General features: G+C 32.7%; 2 protein-coding genes across 4 annotated transcripts; one reads left to right on the top strand and one right to left on the bottom strand.

Annotated features, from left to right (window-relative positions):
- Positions 1–2,533: 2,533 nt before the first annotated feature.
- LOC120183904 (uncharacterized protein At5g39865-like) lies at positions 2,534–3,668 on the bottom strand. 2 transcript variants are annotated; one of them, XM_039188495.1, is made up of 2 exons: positions 2,827–3,667; positions 2,534–2,787 (listed from the first exon to the last, which is right to left on the bottom strand). In XM_039188495.1, exons 1-2 carry the CDS (start codon positions 3,416–3,418, stop codon positions 2,687–2,689), a joined length of 693 nt encoding a protein of 230 aa, XP_039044426.1. In that variant the 5' UTR covers positions 3,419–3,667; the 3' UTR covers positions 2,534–2,686. The 2 variants fall into 2 exon arrangements, with proteins under 2 accessions (XP_039044426.1, XP_039044425.1); XM_039188494.1 differs by having other exon boundaries at positions 2,534–3,668.
- A 6,484-nt stretch (positions 3,669–10,152) lies between these two features.
- LOC120183861 (transcription factor bHLH48-like) lies at positions 10,153–12,876 on the top strand. Of its 2 annotated transcripts, XM_039188464.1 has the most exons (7): positions 10,153–10,355; positions 10,430–10,961; positions 11,054–11,182; positions 11,271–11,336; positions 11,764–11,832; positions 12,015–12,095; positions 12,407–12,876. In XM_039188464.1, the coding sequence occupies exons 2-7, from the start codon at positions 10,446–10,448 to the stop codon at positions 12,827–12,829; spliced, it is 1,284 nt and encodes a 427-aa protein (XP_039044395.1). In that variant the 5' UTR covers positions 10,153–10,355; positions 10,430–10,445; the 3' UTR covers positions 12,830–12,876. The 2 variants fall into 2 exon arrangements, with proteins under 2 accessions (XP_039044395.1, XP_039044396.1); XM_039188465.1 differs by lacking the exon at positions 12,407–12,876 and having other exon boundaries at positions 10,156–10,355; positions 12,015–12,181.
- Positions 12,877–15,265: the final 2,389 nt, after the last annotated feature.

Raw genomic sequence — 15,265 nt, 5'->3', positions numbered from 1 at the left:
AAGATTCTTTAGACCATATGGTCCAATTACAGAAAAAAGAAGGGAACTTTTTCATAAAGTTGTTTCTTTTGATTCTTTCAACAACATTTTTTTCTCTGTTAAAACCTCGTGAACGAGTTGAATCATTATTATACCAAACGTCGAGCTAATTGGCTTTGTCGTGTTTGGGGATTAAGATCACGAGAACATATGAAGAATACGTGTAGGATCGGATACGGTTGTGTACATCTACGGAAAAGAATCGTATTTTCGCCTTGTTGATGTTATGAGCTGTATTGGTCGAATTATGGCTTTCGTCACCTTACTATGTTCAAAATTAGAATTTAGTCCATGTATTTTAATTTGACATAATTTCATCACTTTATTAATGTTATTAATTAGTTCAAAACCCAAAATAGTTCAATATGTTAATTATTTCAGGTAAAATGTTAATCCAAAATTTCATAAAAAGCTCTTAATTTTATTTAGTGTATATATATAAAGGATTTTTATTATGAGGAGTGAGAAGGGGGACAAATAAGGTTGTAAATGAATAGATTATTTGATAAATTATACATGAATCGTTTATTTATTATTATTTTATTAATCTGGAGCAAATACAAGTCAATATTTGTTCAAAGATAACACTCAACCATTTGACATTGAAAGCTCATACCCTGATACTTCTGGTACTCGAACCTATGACCTCAATGAATAACAATAATTTCTTTACTGTCGAGGTCGATTGGTTCGTTTATGATTTGTAAAGTGACACTCTTACCCTTGTCATCATCACGTTTGTTTTGGATTCCTCTCAATGACTTTATCTACATCTCAAGGAAGAGCCCATGTGCATTATTCTTCTTTATTGCCCTACTCCATAATCATTTCAATCTCATCTATTGTCAACCTCCACCTTTAACATATCCTCTTCCATGCTTCTCCAAATTGGTGCATGCCACACTACCAAACTTTCATCAATGTTGTTGTTTTCATCTTAATTATATCTGTTTAGGGTTTAATCATTTCGGTTTCATTCGATAACAATGTTTTTTTTGGTCTAAAATATTATAATTTAAAATAGAAATATTAAAATTCGAATTTTAAATCAATTTATTGAACAAATTAATTGAATTAAACTTTAAATTCATATTATTTCACTTTTTTTTAACTTTTGGGAGTAGAAAGTGAAAAGGAATTGGTTGGTAATGCTTGCTTTTTGACTCTTCTAGAAAGCGAAAGCAAAAAAGCAAATAAAGTTGGTTTTTAACCCTATTGATTGATATTAACTTTGTTACCACTTTTATCCTAAAATTGAGGGAAAATTATTTACCAATGAATAATATTTTTTATATTAGTTTTTTAAGGTTAATCTTCACCTCTTTCATACGTATAAATAAGAACTTGATAGTTATTTGGAAGTTATTTTAAAATTAATAGATGTGATTCACTGAGACTATGAATAACGTGGTGAGCCGAGTCTATAAAATTATTTCTCAAATTGAGAATTTTAATTAAACGTTCACTTCAGTTTTTTTTTGACTTAAATTAAAAAAAATATTCAAACTATGTCATTTTTTGTTTATGTATATAAACTATTTTTTATCAAATTAAGTCCTTAAACTATTATATGTAATCACTTTAAGTACTTAAACCATTTTTAGTCAAAATAACTCCTTAAACTATGAAATTTTTGCTTTAAGCCCCTAAACTATTTTTTTGGCAAAAACAAGTACCTACTTTTATATGATGTGTCAACATCTTATTGGTCGAAAAATATTTTTCTAACTGAAAAAAATGATGAGACTTAAAATGATTAAATATAATAGTTTAAGGGCTTAATTTAACCAAAAAATAATTTAGCTACTTAAAAAAAGAATGCATAGTTAGAATACTCAATTTTCCTTTAAGCCTAGTTTTCTTTTATAACTACTTAAATATAATATATTTATTGATTAATTCAAATCAAATATAATAAAAGTTTATATATAAACTATTTTTTCGATAATTTTGTCTTTCACAATTCAAAATTTAAATTCCTAATCTCACTTAAAAAAATTTAACGTGTCATCCCGTTAAATCAACGTATAGTTAATCAAATCTTTACTTAAATTGGTAAACATTAAAAATCCTAAAATCTCAAAAAAAAATATTGAATACAATAAAGTTTTTTTAAAATTCGATTAAACATAACTACTTCTAGTTTTAGGATTATAGATAGTTTATATTATAATTAAAATATTTTTCAAGCAATACTACACTACAATCAAGGTAATTGACCATGAAAATAACTTAAAAGATTTACTTTCAATGTATTTACTGTCGTGCCCTATATATAGATTTTGAATTATATATGGGATAGAATCATGTTACACGTAAGACTCTTTTAATTTTACACAGATTTATGACTATTGAAATGAAGAAAATAGATAGTTGAGATCAACGATAAGAAATGATAAGATATTCACGAAAAAAACAATGAGTTAATTTCAGTTATCTATTTTCGATTAACCAACGATCTTAATATATATATATGTGTGTACGTGTGAACAAATAGAAAAATCAGATCTTTGTATAACAAAGAAGGCATGATTTAGACCATTGGTAATATATTAGTTGAGGAAGGGAAATTAGATACAAAGTTTCACCATTTTGTTCATCTACACAACACTGAATTAATGACTCATGAAACATCAGCATGCATTTTTCAGCTGCAAGACGGGCATTTGATCAATCCATTTTCATTACAATCATTGCATCTCTTGATGCAAAACTCATGATGATGATGATCATCATCATCACCATCATCATCATCATCATGATCATGATCACATCCTTTTTCTTCATAAACCTTGCGGCTGCCATTGCAGCTGGAGCAAATCAAGAACCTCAGATTGCCACAACAACTGCACACATTGTTGCCGATAATATTGCCACTCGAAGGCATCTCTTCCAACAGCTTCTTCAGCTTCCCTTGCTCGTGAAGTCCGACGACCTCGTCGGCTCCGCCGATGTATCGGCCTTTGACGAAGAGCTTCGGAGGGATGACTCGACCGCCCAACATGTTCCACAGCTCTTCCCTGAAACCCTTGTCCATTGAAACATCTCTCTCGTGGACTGATACCTTGAAACTGTCCAAAAGAAACTTTATTCTGCTGCAGTCTTCGAATGTTTTTCGGATCCCTCGTAAGCTCGTCGTGTAGAAAACGACCGCGTTCTCGCCGCCTGGCGGACATTTCTCTTCGAAATCTGTCAAACACGGATGTTCGACGTCGAGTTCATCGTCTTTTCGATCTTTAACATCAACGTTGTTGGTTTTGCAGTTTTGGTTGGAGACAGTGTGCTGATGGAAGGCTAACCCTTGTTTCAAAGTGTTGATCTTTGTAGGGTTGAATTTGAGTTTCTTTAGAAACCCTCTTCTTCCCTGCATGCCTTTCATGATCTCTTTAGCATGGAAATGAGTATAAACTTTGAATGAGAGCTGTTTGGGAAGAGAGAAAGTGAGGGAAAGTCGGAGAGAAAGACGTAGGAGGATGGGGTTTCAAATGGAAGGGAAGTCATCAAAAAATGAAAGAAAAGGGGCAATGTGTTGGGATTGCTTTTAAAAGTTTTGATTGATCACTGAAACCAGTGGGGTATCCCTTCACCATTGGAGTACACTGTCCCATACCCAACATTTTGGTGCCCTAATCACGGCATAAATTTTGTACATTCCTATTATATTAGGTTAAAGTTTTATGATATAACATCGTTGGACTGAAATAACTTAATAATTAATAATTAAAACGAACTCATGGAGTGATCCCAATGATATAAGATGTTATATTCTTCTCGGTGATCCGAGTTCAAACAATATTATCTTTAAAGTATGTGGTTTATCCAATAAAAAGGCGAAAGATATTACAAAAGGATCACAATCGAGAATAATGGAGGGACAAAGAAAACTCACGGACTAATGTGGGAAAAATAGTTAAACTCAGAGATTAATATGATCCAAAAAATAAATCTAGGGATTAATATGGACAGAAACCGGCGGACTAATGTGGGAAAATAGCCGAAATCATGGATTAGATGAAAATAATTGTTCTGCGTTATAATAATGTTAAATTATGATTTTGGTCCTCTACTAGAATCAAATTTGGGGAATTTGTTCCAACAAATTTAATGTTATTAATTAGTCCCAAAAAATAACATGGCTGAATTTTCCAATTAAAATGTTGACCCAACTTTTTTCTTTAAAATCACTTGTAATCCATCATCTTGATACAAACTTTTTTGGTCAAATTTTATGTTCAGTACTTGTACCATGTATAAGCTCCGAATTTAGTCCCTATACTATATTTTAGTATATTTTAATTCATATATTTTTCAAATTTTGAAATTTCATTCTCTACACAAATGATACAAAGACAATATAACTAAACTGAATGACTTAAAATTATCATATTGGATAATATGATCTAAATCTACATCTAACCTATAATATAAGGAATAACTGGCGTTTTATCTAATTAGTGGAAGATTAAGAGATAAGTCGTTCATCCTTTTTTCTTTGTTGATCGATGACAGCACTAATTGCAGTGTTAATTACCAATCGTCGGTGTTCTTTATTGTCCTTTTATTTTCTTATATCACATCTTTATCTTCTTCTTTTTATTATTATTTTTAATAAGTTTGCATGCATTGCACATTTTCATCCGTCTTTATGACACATTTTCTTCTATCTTTTGATACGTTTTTGGTCGTTTGGTTGTTGTTTTCACTTATATTTTTCTAAAGGTTGATTTGATATCGTCACGACTAATCAAGATTATGCTTATATGTTATATTGTTGATCTTCTCTGTTTTGGACCATCGGATTGGATTTGGATACCCCTTATGCGTTCATGGATAGCTTTTCACGTCGCTCGAGTCGGATTTACTATTTGTCGGTGGTCTTTCAGTAACTTGATTCCTTTTTGTGATTTGTTTGCCGATACGACCAGATCTGTTTGTATCTATCTTTGTTCGAGCTGTTTGTTTAGATTTTAATATTTCCTTTTATGACTCTTATGTGATCTTAAGTTGCTAGTTTTGCTTCAACGAGTATATGAAATTATCCTAATCATGTGCGTAATTTACGATTATCATTTGTAAATCTTTATTATAAATTTTGTATATTTTTTATTTCGAATAAAATTAGTGATTTCTATAAAAAATCAAAATTTTATTGGAGGATATTAAACTTTTTACCAATCGACTTGATACATGTTTCGATACAAATATTGATTCAAGAGACAATCGAGTCCCAAAAGTTGAACTTTGTTCCTCTATCTGCAAATTAGTGAAAGTTGATGGACCAATATTGATTAACATATGACATGGTGCTTTGGAAAGCAATGAATGAAGATGATGGTTTGAAAATTTGAGCCATGCACCTGCCATTAAAAGAGGCTGGCCTATTAATGGTCATATGGTATAGCAAGCGTGCAATGGTTGTGCATGCTTTACTCTTTAATTTCTAGCCATCAATTGCAAACCCATTGAACAGGTGCCACAACTTTGTCACGTTTACACTCTGGTTCTAAATTAGAGATGGACAAAACCGATATTTGTTATGGACTTTCAAAGGATTTATAAGCATCTTCGAATCTTCGGTCTTTCCTACATCTTAGGAACTCCGAAAGACATGAAGAGAACAACTCCGAAGGAAGGAGCTCAAATATCTAACATTTCTTAGGAAGCCGCAACATATTGGCATGACTTCTGATAGGCTCACGTGGCTTACCATAACCAAATCTACTGTCGATTGATCATATCCACTTAACCTGCTAGTCTACGGGTAGTCATGATGACCCTACTCTAAGACCAGCTCCAAGAGTAACTATAAAACCTCTCAAACATGACCGAGCCAAGGATGGAGCCTTGTCACCCTAACTTATCTTTCTTCTACCACCTTATGGAAACAGGATACTTTAACATAAGCCAACAATCATTCTCTAACTGGTTGCGTCTCTCCGTCTAAACCAGAAGGATTAAATTACCTATAGTCATCATAAATCATTTGTTTCCATCAACAACGGTTCGGGAAAAAACTCATATAAGAAAAGAATCAATTGAAATGCACCATAAAGGCAAAATAGTCAGTATCACCCCAACACACACACTTTCTTCCTAAAATATCCCCTCGACGCATTTGATTATTTCTAGCCAACATCTGCATATGCCACCGCAAATCCCTGGAAAAAGGGACTGGAAGCATGTCATTCTCTCCTCACACTGATCACTCTTCTTACGAGCGTGGGAAAAATTAGTGTAACACTATCGTTCTCGAATCCTTTCAAGGTGTTACTACTATGGATGCTCATCACGACAACACTGTATGTAGTCTCAAGAAAAGGATCATTAGGGTAATTGTGCCCAACTACTAATGGAAGAGAAAGAGTTCCAAGACATTGCTTCACAAAACACCTCCATCACTACAACACCAAAAGCAGCTTCAAAAGTGGTAAACTACTCATGTAAATATAAGCAAGCATTGCTTAAATAAGCATTGCAAGAGTTTTCTCCTCAATAGTTATAGAGGCAGCTTTAAAATGAGGGGAGTCTCTTCTTCGAAAGAGACACCAAGCCTATGATGGCAAGAAAATCTACTCAACCATTCCTCCGACAAATGAACTCGGTAATCCACACAAATTACCTTAATAATGGTAGCGTGATAAGTAAAAAACATGAGTTAAACATTTCTAGTACAACAAAAATAATGAAGTTCTTCTTCCTCTGTTTAAGCATTAATACTATACGAGCTCTGCTAGTATTGAGAGCGGATGCCTTATATCCTTCGTCATACTTCCTTCTCTTTGGCCACATGTGTCGAGTTGCCCCTGTATTTAACTGAAAATCGAATCCGAATCAAAACTTACCTGTAATAACCTAATTTTAGTTTTTAAACAAAAGGGTAATGAAGATTTTACCAGCTTTCCTTGTTTAAACCACCTTAGCATAATAAATATATATTCCATAGTCAACTATTAACCACATTGGTAGACTCTTAACCAATGTTTAAAAATATGGGTAATTTTTTTTTTGTTGAAAGATGGTATTTTGTATAACGAACTTTTACAAAGTAAACCACCTCGAGGACCTCATCAAAAAAACCCCTAATCCTAAATGAGAAAGAAGAGTGTGGTATAGGAGATAAGATACAATAAACACACAGTTGAACATCACACAAGCTCAAACCCAGCCTACTACAAACCCCAAACCCGTACCAAGAATACAACAGAAATAAACTACTGGAAGGAACTTAAACCTAAAACGAGATCGAAAATCGACTGCACATCGAACTTCACCCCATCACGCAATATACAGCCATATTCTTAAATACTATATAGGACAACACCTTATCAATTGGAATCTCCGAAATCCTTTGTCTAATGGAAAAAGAATTGGGCTGCCATAGAATTACAACACTGAAACTTTCTTTTTACTCTTATTTTGGTCATTCTCAAACGGGAATTGACATTACTCATAGTAATATCTTGCTTTCGATTTTGCATAATCTCCTTTACTGATACTTTCTTTAATTGAGGCATTTGGTATCGTTTTCGTTTAATTCTTATTGTGGTATTTATATTTCTTTATAATTTTTATTAAGGTTCAAATATACATTTAGTTCTCGAACTAGTCATCGTATCTAAAGGTATATTTATGTCTTTTATTAACAACATAGTAATATTGTGTCTTGAATAAGATTAACATTTATAAACCACATTATAACTGTGCTGTTTTTTTCCAGCATTAAACTTGTTTTAGCTAAATCCAGAGGGCCATATCATCGGCATAGAAGATAATGGCATGGAAGCTGATCCAAGTCGAAAGGTTAGAACCGGATATTACAGAAACTGATTCTCTCTATTATTTTTAGGTGTTTGGATCGTAAATTAACAGAAGCTGAGGCAAAACCGAATTTGATCGAAATTAAAAAAAAAACGAGTTTTATAAATTCCTTTGGTGTTCACTAAACATACAGTGAAATTTTGATTTCATAATCTAGATTTCCAAATTTCAGGATTTTCATTTAAAAGAGATTTTAAAGCAAATCTATCATGTATGTTAATGTTCGCAATTCTAATTAGAAACTTGATTTCATGACCTAAATCTCTTATTTAACTCTCTAACTTGGTTTTTCAGGGGGAAAAAAGCCAGGGTTGTTGATTCAAACATCTTTAATATTATGATATGTATATTTCTTATCATTTTTATTAAGGCTTAAATATACATTTGATGTCGACATCAATAGTTATTAAGAGTAAAACTTTCCATCCCCTCCCGATAAGTAAACATTATTCAAAAATAATATATATTAGTCAAGTTCTTTTTTTTATTAATACGGGGCAAGTAAAAATAGTATATGTTAAAAAAACTCTTAATCTTTTGACATTAAATGCTCATACCTCTGGCATCTATGGTGCTCGAACTCGGGTCTTCAAGAAAAATAATAATTCTTTTACTACAGATGCCAGTTGATTCGTGCATATTAATCAAGTTCGAGCATGAATGATGGATACAATTTGTGTTTAACATAAAAATGATTAATATTTTTAGATTTTTCATATATTTTAATAAGAGGTGTTTATGGTCCGGTTAAACCGGATTTATGTATTGGATAAACACACATCATGCTTGTCTAAACCTATGAGGATCTCGATAAGCTTCTCTACCATTAACTCCGATCTTGTTGTTTCTGTTTGTTAGGAGCCGCTGTTGCCAAATTCAGCTCGAGTTTCCCTCGAAATGGAAGACAATGGCAAGGAGGAAGGTGTATCAAGGCGAATGGCTAGAACCGAATATCAAATAAATTGATCCTCTCTTATTTTTCTTTTTGAATAGTTTGATATGATTATGAGGATTGTATCTCAAATCTTTCATAATAATTGACAATACACGTACATCCTACCGACACAACTGCATAGCAAATAATACTAACCGTCATCAAATGCATGACTACTACTCAACTAATCATTTCTACTTATACATCATATATGATCACACCTTCGAGGAACTAGAGTTTGATAAGCTAGTTAATTTTGATAAGCTTATATACAAGTTTGTTCCTAAATATAGACGAACTGAACATGTATTAATTCATCAAACGCTCTGTTCATTTGTAATTTTTTTACTGAAAAAGAGTTGTTTGAGTATGTTTTTACGTTTCAAACGGAATTTTGAGACAAAAAGCTTTTATAAGCATTCCCAAATTGACCTAAGTCAAAATTAAGTTAGATAGACAGAAATTAGAGGGACTTTGAGATTCCTACATGCTTCTTAATAAATGTATTAACAAGTTGGGACGACCCTGATTTACAGTTTTGATCCGTTTTAGTTTCTAAATTTTTATATTTTTAAAACAATACCTAAATATTATTTTTTATTTCATTTTAGTATCTCGTCATTAAAAACTTTCGTTTTGTTGTAGTACCCTGTTCAAAATTTAATGTTAAGTTTTGAAAAAAAAATTAAGTTTAGGTATTAAAACAGACAAAAATTGATAGTTTAGTTACTAAACGCGTTATGTTTTTAATGGCGGGTGCTAAAATGAAATGAAAACTTAACGTTGTGTGCTTTTGAAAAAAAATGTAAGTTTAAATAATAAAACGGACCAAAACTGATAGTGTAGATGATAAATGCGTAATTAACCCCAAATTTAATATACGCTAAACAATATGACCTTTGAGGTTTGGAATTCATGGAATGGAATGAGCACGGCATTTCCTTATGGACCGCTAAGTCAACAACGTAGGTTTTTTTGTTAGCTTGACCCGACCGCCATTGATGAAGCTTATAAAAGCTTAAAAATCTTTTGAAGTTGTTGAGACTTAAATTTGGGTTGAATTAATCAAGTGGGGTTTACTTATTTTCAAGGAACCGAGCTGTGCATTTTTCAGAATTTCGATTTTTGATCGTATTGTTTTTCTTCTCTTTCTTTGTTCTCGTGAATAATTCAAATTTCACTTTCAAAGTTACTTCTTCAAATTTCAAAGTTTGTTGCTCCTTGTTGAAAAAAGGGGCGAGATTTTATGTAGAAAATACTGTGATCTTTTTGTTATATTCTTCTTATTTTTACCTTGTATGAAGCCTATATATTAGAGGATTTTGTTTCACATTTTCACTCACTCATTCATCATACATTTCTCTATTAGCTCTAGAGCTTTTAATTATTTATCTTTCAATCATTTTCCATATCCACTGATTTTAGAAAAATCAATCGATTGAGTTCTAATTCTTATTTCAGGTGTACGTAATAAGAAATTTTGTGTTAACTTTGAAGGCAATCGTTCGTTTTTTGCGGTTACAAGGGCGGGATAAATTCACTTCTAAGACGGTAGACTATCACGGTAGAGTAACAATTTTTACTTATTTGTTTGATTACATTGTGTACTTGTGCTAATCGATTTGTTTTGCTACTTAGATCTTACAATTCTCTCATGGAGTTGAACGAGGGGACGGCTGGAATTGGATCTAATAAGACGGCGTCGGAGAGTGATGAAGTGGCGGCACCCGAGTCGTTGCAAGTTACCGATGAAATCCGCTGTTTGATGTTGGCTCCGGTGACCGATAATGCTAGTTCTTTCACGGCTCTGCTTGAACCTCCGGCTCTCCAAGCCGTTCAGCTCATTCAATCTCCGGACTCGTCTAAGCTTATTGCTGCTCAAGCTCCGGCTCCGGCTCCGAACGTTGATGATTTCAAAGCCAGCTTTCATTTTCCTTTTAATAGTGGGTTAATGGAACGAGCGGCGAAGTTCTCTATGTTCACCGGAGATGATATTGGTAACATCAACGGCAATAACAAAAGCAACTCGCCTGAACCGAGGTTGTACAATTCAAGCGCCAGTCACCAGAAACCGGTGAAGAGTGAGCCGGGCGAGAACGAGTCACCTCAGCAGTTAGTTTCTGATCCAACGGTGGAGAACCGGAGTATCAAGAGAAAAGACCAAGGAAAGGTGAAAATTTCTGATATCGGCTTTTTGAGTGCTTCCATTTTTGGTAAATTTTGATCAAATTAGCTGATAAATTTGGTTTTTGAGCATTTTAGGTCAAAGGGTCGACAAAGAAAAGCATAACTGCGGCGGAAGAGAGCTCCGACGACACCGAGAAGCTACCTTACGACCATGTTAGATCTCGCTGGGGACAAGCCACGGATAGTCATTGCTCAGCTGAGGGAGTAATTCACTAATTTTGATGACCGGGTCCTTAATCAGTTTGCTTCTTAGTTAATTTGTCTTGGTTAAGCCAATAATATTTGTTTTTAGGCAAGGATAGAGAAGATAAATGCACGTATGAAGCTTCTACAGGAGTTGATTCCAGGATGCAGTACGGTCAGTTCAATTGGATTATTAGGTTCATTAATGATTTGATCATGATTATGTCTTTAAGGTAAGAATATTTGTTTAAATGGGTACACAAAAAGTGGTATTACGTCTTTAGATTATATTTCTTCAGTGATGATTATGTCACCTTTTTGACCAAAGTGTTCTACTTTTTGCAACAACAAAAAAGCTCGGCTGGTGTGCCATGGCACTTTGATAATTTTAATGTTTTAGCCCTTCTTCCTTTGTTAGATGACGTTGTTAGGAGTCCTGTTTTAGGTTAACCACGTTTCTCGAGGAAAGTCCAACTTATATGGCTATCGGGAAAGTTCAACTTTTCAAACAATCAGATGTTGACTTGTAGTTTCAATTTCATCATAGAATCATTGAATTCACGTATGACCTCTTCTGATTTGCGAAATACCATGTGCTGCAGATCTCGGGGACAGCGTTAGAGTTGGATGAAATCATCAATCATGTGCAGTCCCTACAGCGTCAAGTGGAGGTGAGATGTTACTCTGTAGTAAGGGTCTTGCTATGGAGATTTTCCATCTTCTGCAACCCTCATATTATTCTCAGCATCCCGATAGGCTGGCATGTGTCATTTTGTGCTTTATGCTTTGGTTTCGACGCAGTATCTTCCACCCCCTCGGTTTGAATGTACTTATCATGCTTCTTTGGTTGCAGTTCTTATCAATGAGACTCGATGCAGTTAACCGAGGAATTGATTTCAACCTCGATAGTGTATATAGTGTATTCACAGCAGACGTAAGTATCAGACACCTTTAGTCATATGATTCTAGTCTAGAGTCAGAAATTAAAAGCTCTTTCCACAAATCTCCCATTTCATGTGACCAAGTGCAAATCTATGCTGCACGAGTCAATTATTCTAAATCATAAAACCAAATACTACTGTCTTGGATGATACATACCAATATAGTCCATCATCATATTAATGACTAATACTCAACTAATTATCTCATTCTGGAACTACAATTTGAATATTTAGATTCAAGTATTTTAACTACTGAACTCTGGTTGGTCCTTTTGTGTGTTTTGACTTCGTCTTCAATGAATAGATTTGGATCTTTCTCACTGTCAACCTTGCTATAGAGATTATATCGGCAGTTTTCGACCAGCTTGCTTCAGAGCGTAAGCCGGGATTCGCCTTGGCAGCAATGTTAATGGCTCTCACAGGTTCGTTCGGATGCATATCCGAGCTAACTTATAAGGGTAGAAAGGAAAAGGGCAGATGGAGATGGGATAGCCCCACAACGTATATGCGTTTCTGTAATTTTGCAGATATATTTGGATTGGTAAGTGCCATACTTCAAAGTATTACAGCAGTTGTGGCGTATGTCCTTTATCTCCGGCATTCTGATAATCCCATCAAGCTCAACTTTTGGCCAATTCTTTTTGCAATTGCTCTTTTGTGCTCTCAATTTCTAAAGGATCGAAGTCGGAAGGCTTCTCGGCTTTATCATGAAGGTCATACTGCATAGCTTTTTTGTACAACTATATGTGCTGCTGAGATTTTGTTGATGAAACAACCGAGATAATTTTTTATAGTTTTAATGAATGATTGACGACGTGATTATAATGTTTTACGTATTCTTGTTTGTCCAAAACACATTTTTATGTTGTGTTTGAATTTCGAAATAGGTATAAGTTGGAATTCAATGAGATCGATTTTCGAATTCGAATGGAAACTTACATGTAGCAATAAAGCGGTAATCATCTAACATGTATAAATCATTAACAAAACTTAAGGTTTTTTTATATTTTAGGATCAATTAGTTTTCAAATTAGTGAAATTAAGTTCCAATTTTTAGTTTTAATAATTTAATTACTTTTTAAAACCTTGAAAATTTCAAAGCCGAGCAATCTAATTTTATATAGTTCTATCTTGATTTTGTCCCTCTAGCCTTATCAACACAACTAAATTCATAAAGTTTAAAAATAAAATAAAAGGAAATGTTTATTCAAAAAAAATGTATGTATGTATGTATGTATGTATGTATGTATGTATGTATGTATGTATGTATGTATGTATGTATGTATGTATGTATGTATGTATGTATGTATGTATGTATGTATGTATGTATGTATGTATGTATGTATGTATGTATGTATGTATGTATGTATGTATGTATGTATGTATGTATGTATGTATGTATGTATGTATGTATGTATGTATGTATGTATGTATGTATGTATGTATGTATGTATGTATGTATGTATGTATGTATGTATGCATGCATGTATGTATGTATGTATGTATGTATAAATTTGGGATTGATAATGATTATACAAAATGGTCCCTTGCTCCATAGGCACCACTCTTTTTCCTGTTGATATGCAAATGGCAGCAGAGACATTCTTTTGTGAACTTTAACAACTAAAGAATATCTGTATTTCTTGTTTTTTCTCGTGGCATTTAATCCCAATTTTGAAATTAGACAAAATTCCAGCATATGGTAGCATTCATTAATTAGCCCCACAAATTTCATTTCTCACCTTTTCTCTCTCTCACACACACACACAGAGGAAAAAGGGAAATTAACTTTTTAATCCACTTTATCTGGATTTCATTTTGTATGTTATCATAAAGCTGAATTACATGCAGGAAAAGGATTTGTTTCCATTCAGAAATTCTAAACTCCATTTAAAAAAAATTATTCTTTTAACATTGGTCTGAATTTTACTTAATTCTATAAGAAAAATATTTAATTCGATTTGTTTGGTAAAATAATAAAGGGTAAAGTACACAAATGGTCCCCTGACTATAAGGCGTTTATTTATTGAGCCTCTCGACTGTTAACAGTTACAAAATGATCCTCTGACATTAAGATATTGCTTTATTGAGTCACTCGACTATTAAAAGCTATAAAATGGTTAGTTGACTATTCATTGTGTTATAAACTAATATTTTTCCGTTAAAAATTAAGGGTAAATTACATGTTTAGTACATAAACTATCAATTTTGGTTCGCTTTAGTACCTCAACTTTCAATTTTTTCAAAACCATAGCTAACGTTCTGTTTTTGTTTTATTTTAGTACATCTGTTCAAAATTTAACGTTAAGTTTTGAAAAAAATTTGAAAGTTTAGGTGCTAAAATGGACTAAAACTAATAGTTTAGGTTCTAAACGCATTAAGTTTTTAACGGCGAGTACTAAAATGAAACAAAAACTAAACATTATGTATGGTTTTGAAAATTTTGAAAGTTTAGGTACTAAAACGGATCAAAACTGAAAGTTTATGTACTAAATGCGTAGTTTACCCAAAAATAAATGACAATTTGAGTTGGATGTTAATATACTAACTGAGATCTGATAGTTATTTGAAATTTTGGATCAAATTATATCATATCTCAGTTAACAGTTTAACAACTAAATATCAAACTATCATCAATTTTTTAACGAAAAGGATGAGTTCGTAACACAATGAATAGTTAAGTGACTATTTTGTATCTTTTAATAGTTAGGGGACTCAATAAAGTAATATCCTATAATTGAATGACCATATTATAATTTTAAATAGTCTAGAGACTCGATAAAGTAATATTTTATATTCGGGGTACCATTTGTGTACTTTACCCCAAAATAAAATCGAGAAAAAATATAAATATGTTATGGATTTGTACTCCCCTTGTGATTTATCATCCATAGAGTGAATTTTATCTTCTCTATCTATAGCTTTTCATAATCCTTTTAAGGTAAACTTTTGTCTTTTTTATTATTTTAAGATAATCCTTTTAGGTAAATTTATGTCTTTTTTTATTATTATTTTTCATGAATTTTTTTATTGTTTTACTATTATGAGTAAACTATATTAGTGACCACCAAAATATAGCCTTTTATTTTGACTACTATTTTTGAATTCTTGTCAATTAGGCTACCCAACTATTTAAACGCATTCAATCAGACTACTTATAGTT

The sequence above is a fragment of the Hibiscus syriacus genome, unplaced genomic scaffold (genome assembly GCF_006381635.1).
Source record: "Hibiscus syriacus cultivar Baekdansim isolate YM2019G1 unplaced genomic scaffold, ASM638163v2 tig00112852_pilon, whole genome shotgun sequence".
Classification (NCBI taxonomy): Eukaryota; Viridiplantae; Streptophyta; class Magnoliopsida; order Malvales; family Malvaceae; genus Hibiscus; species Hibiscus syriacus.
Note: the sequence above shows the minus strand (reverse complement) of the source record. Positions and strands in the feature narration are given on the sequence as shown.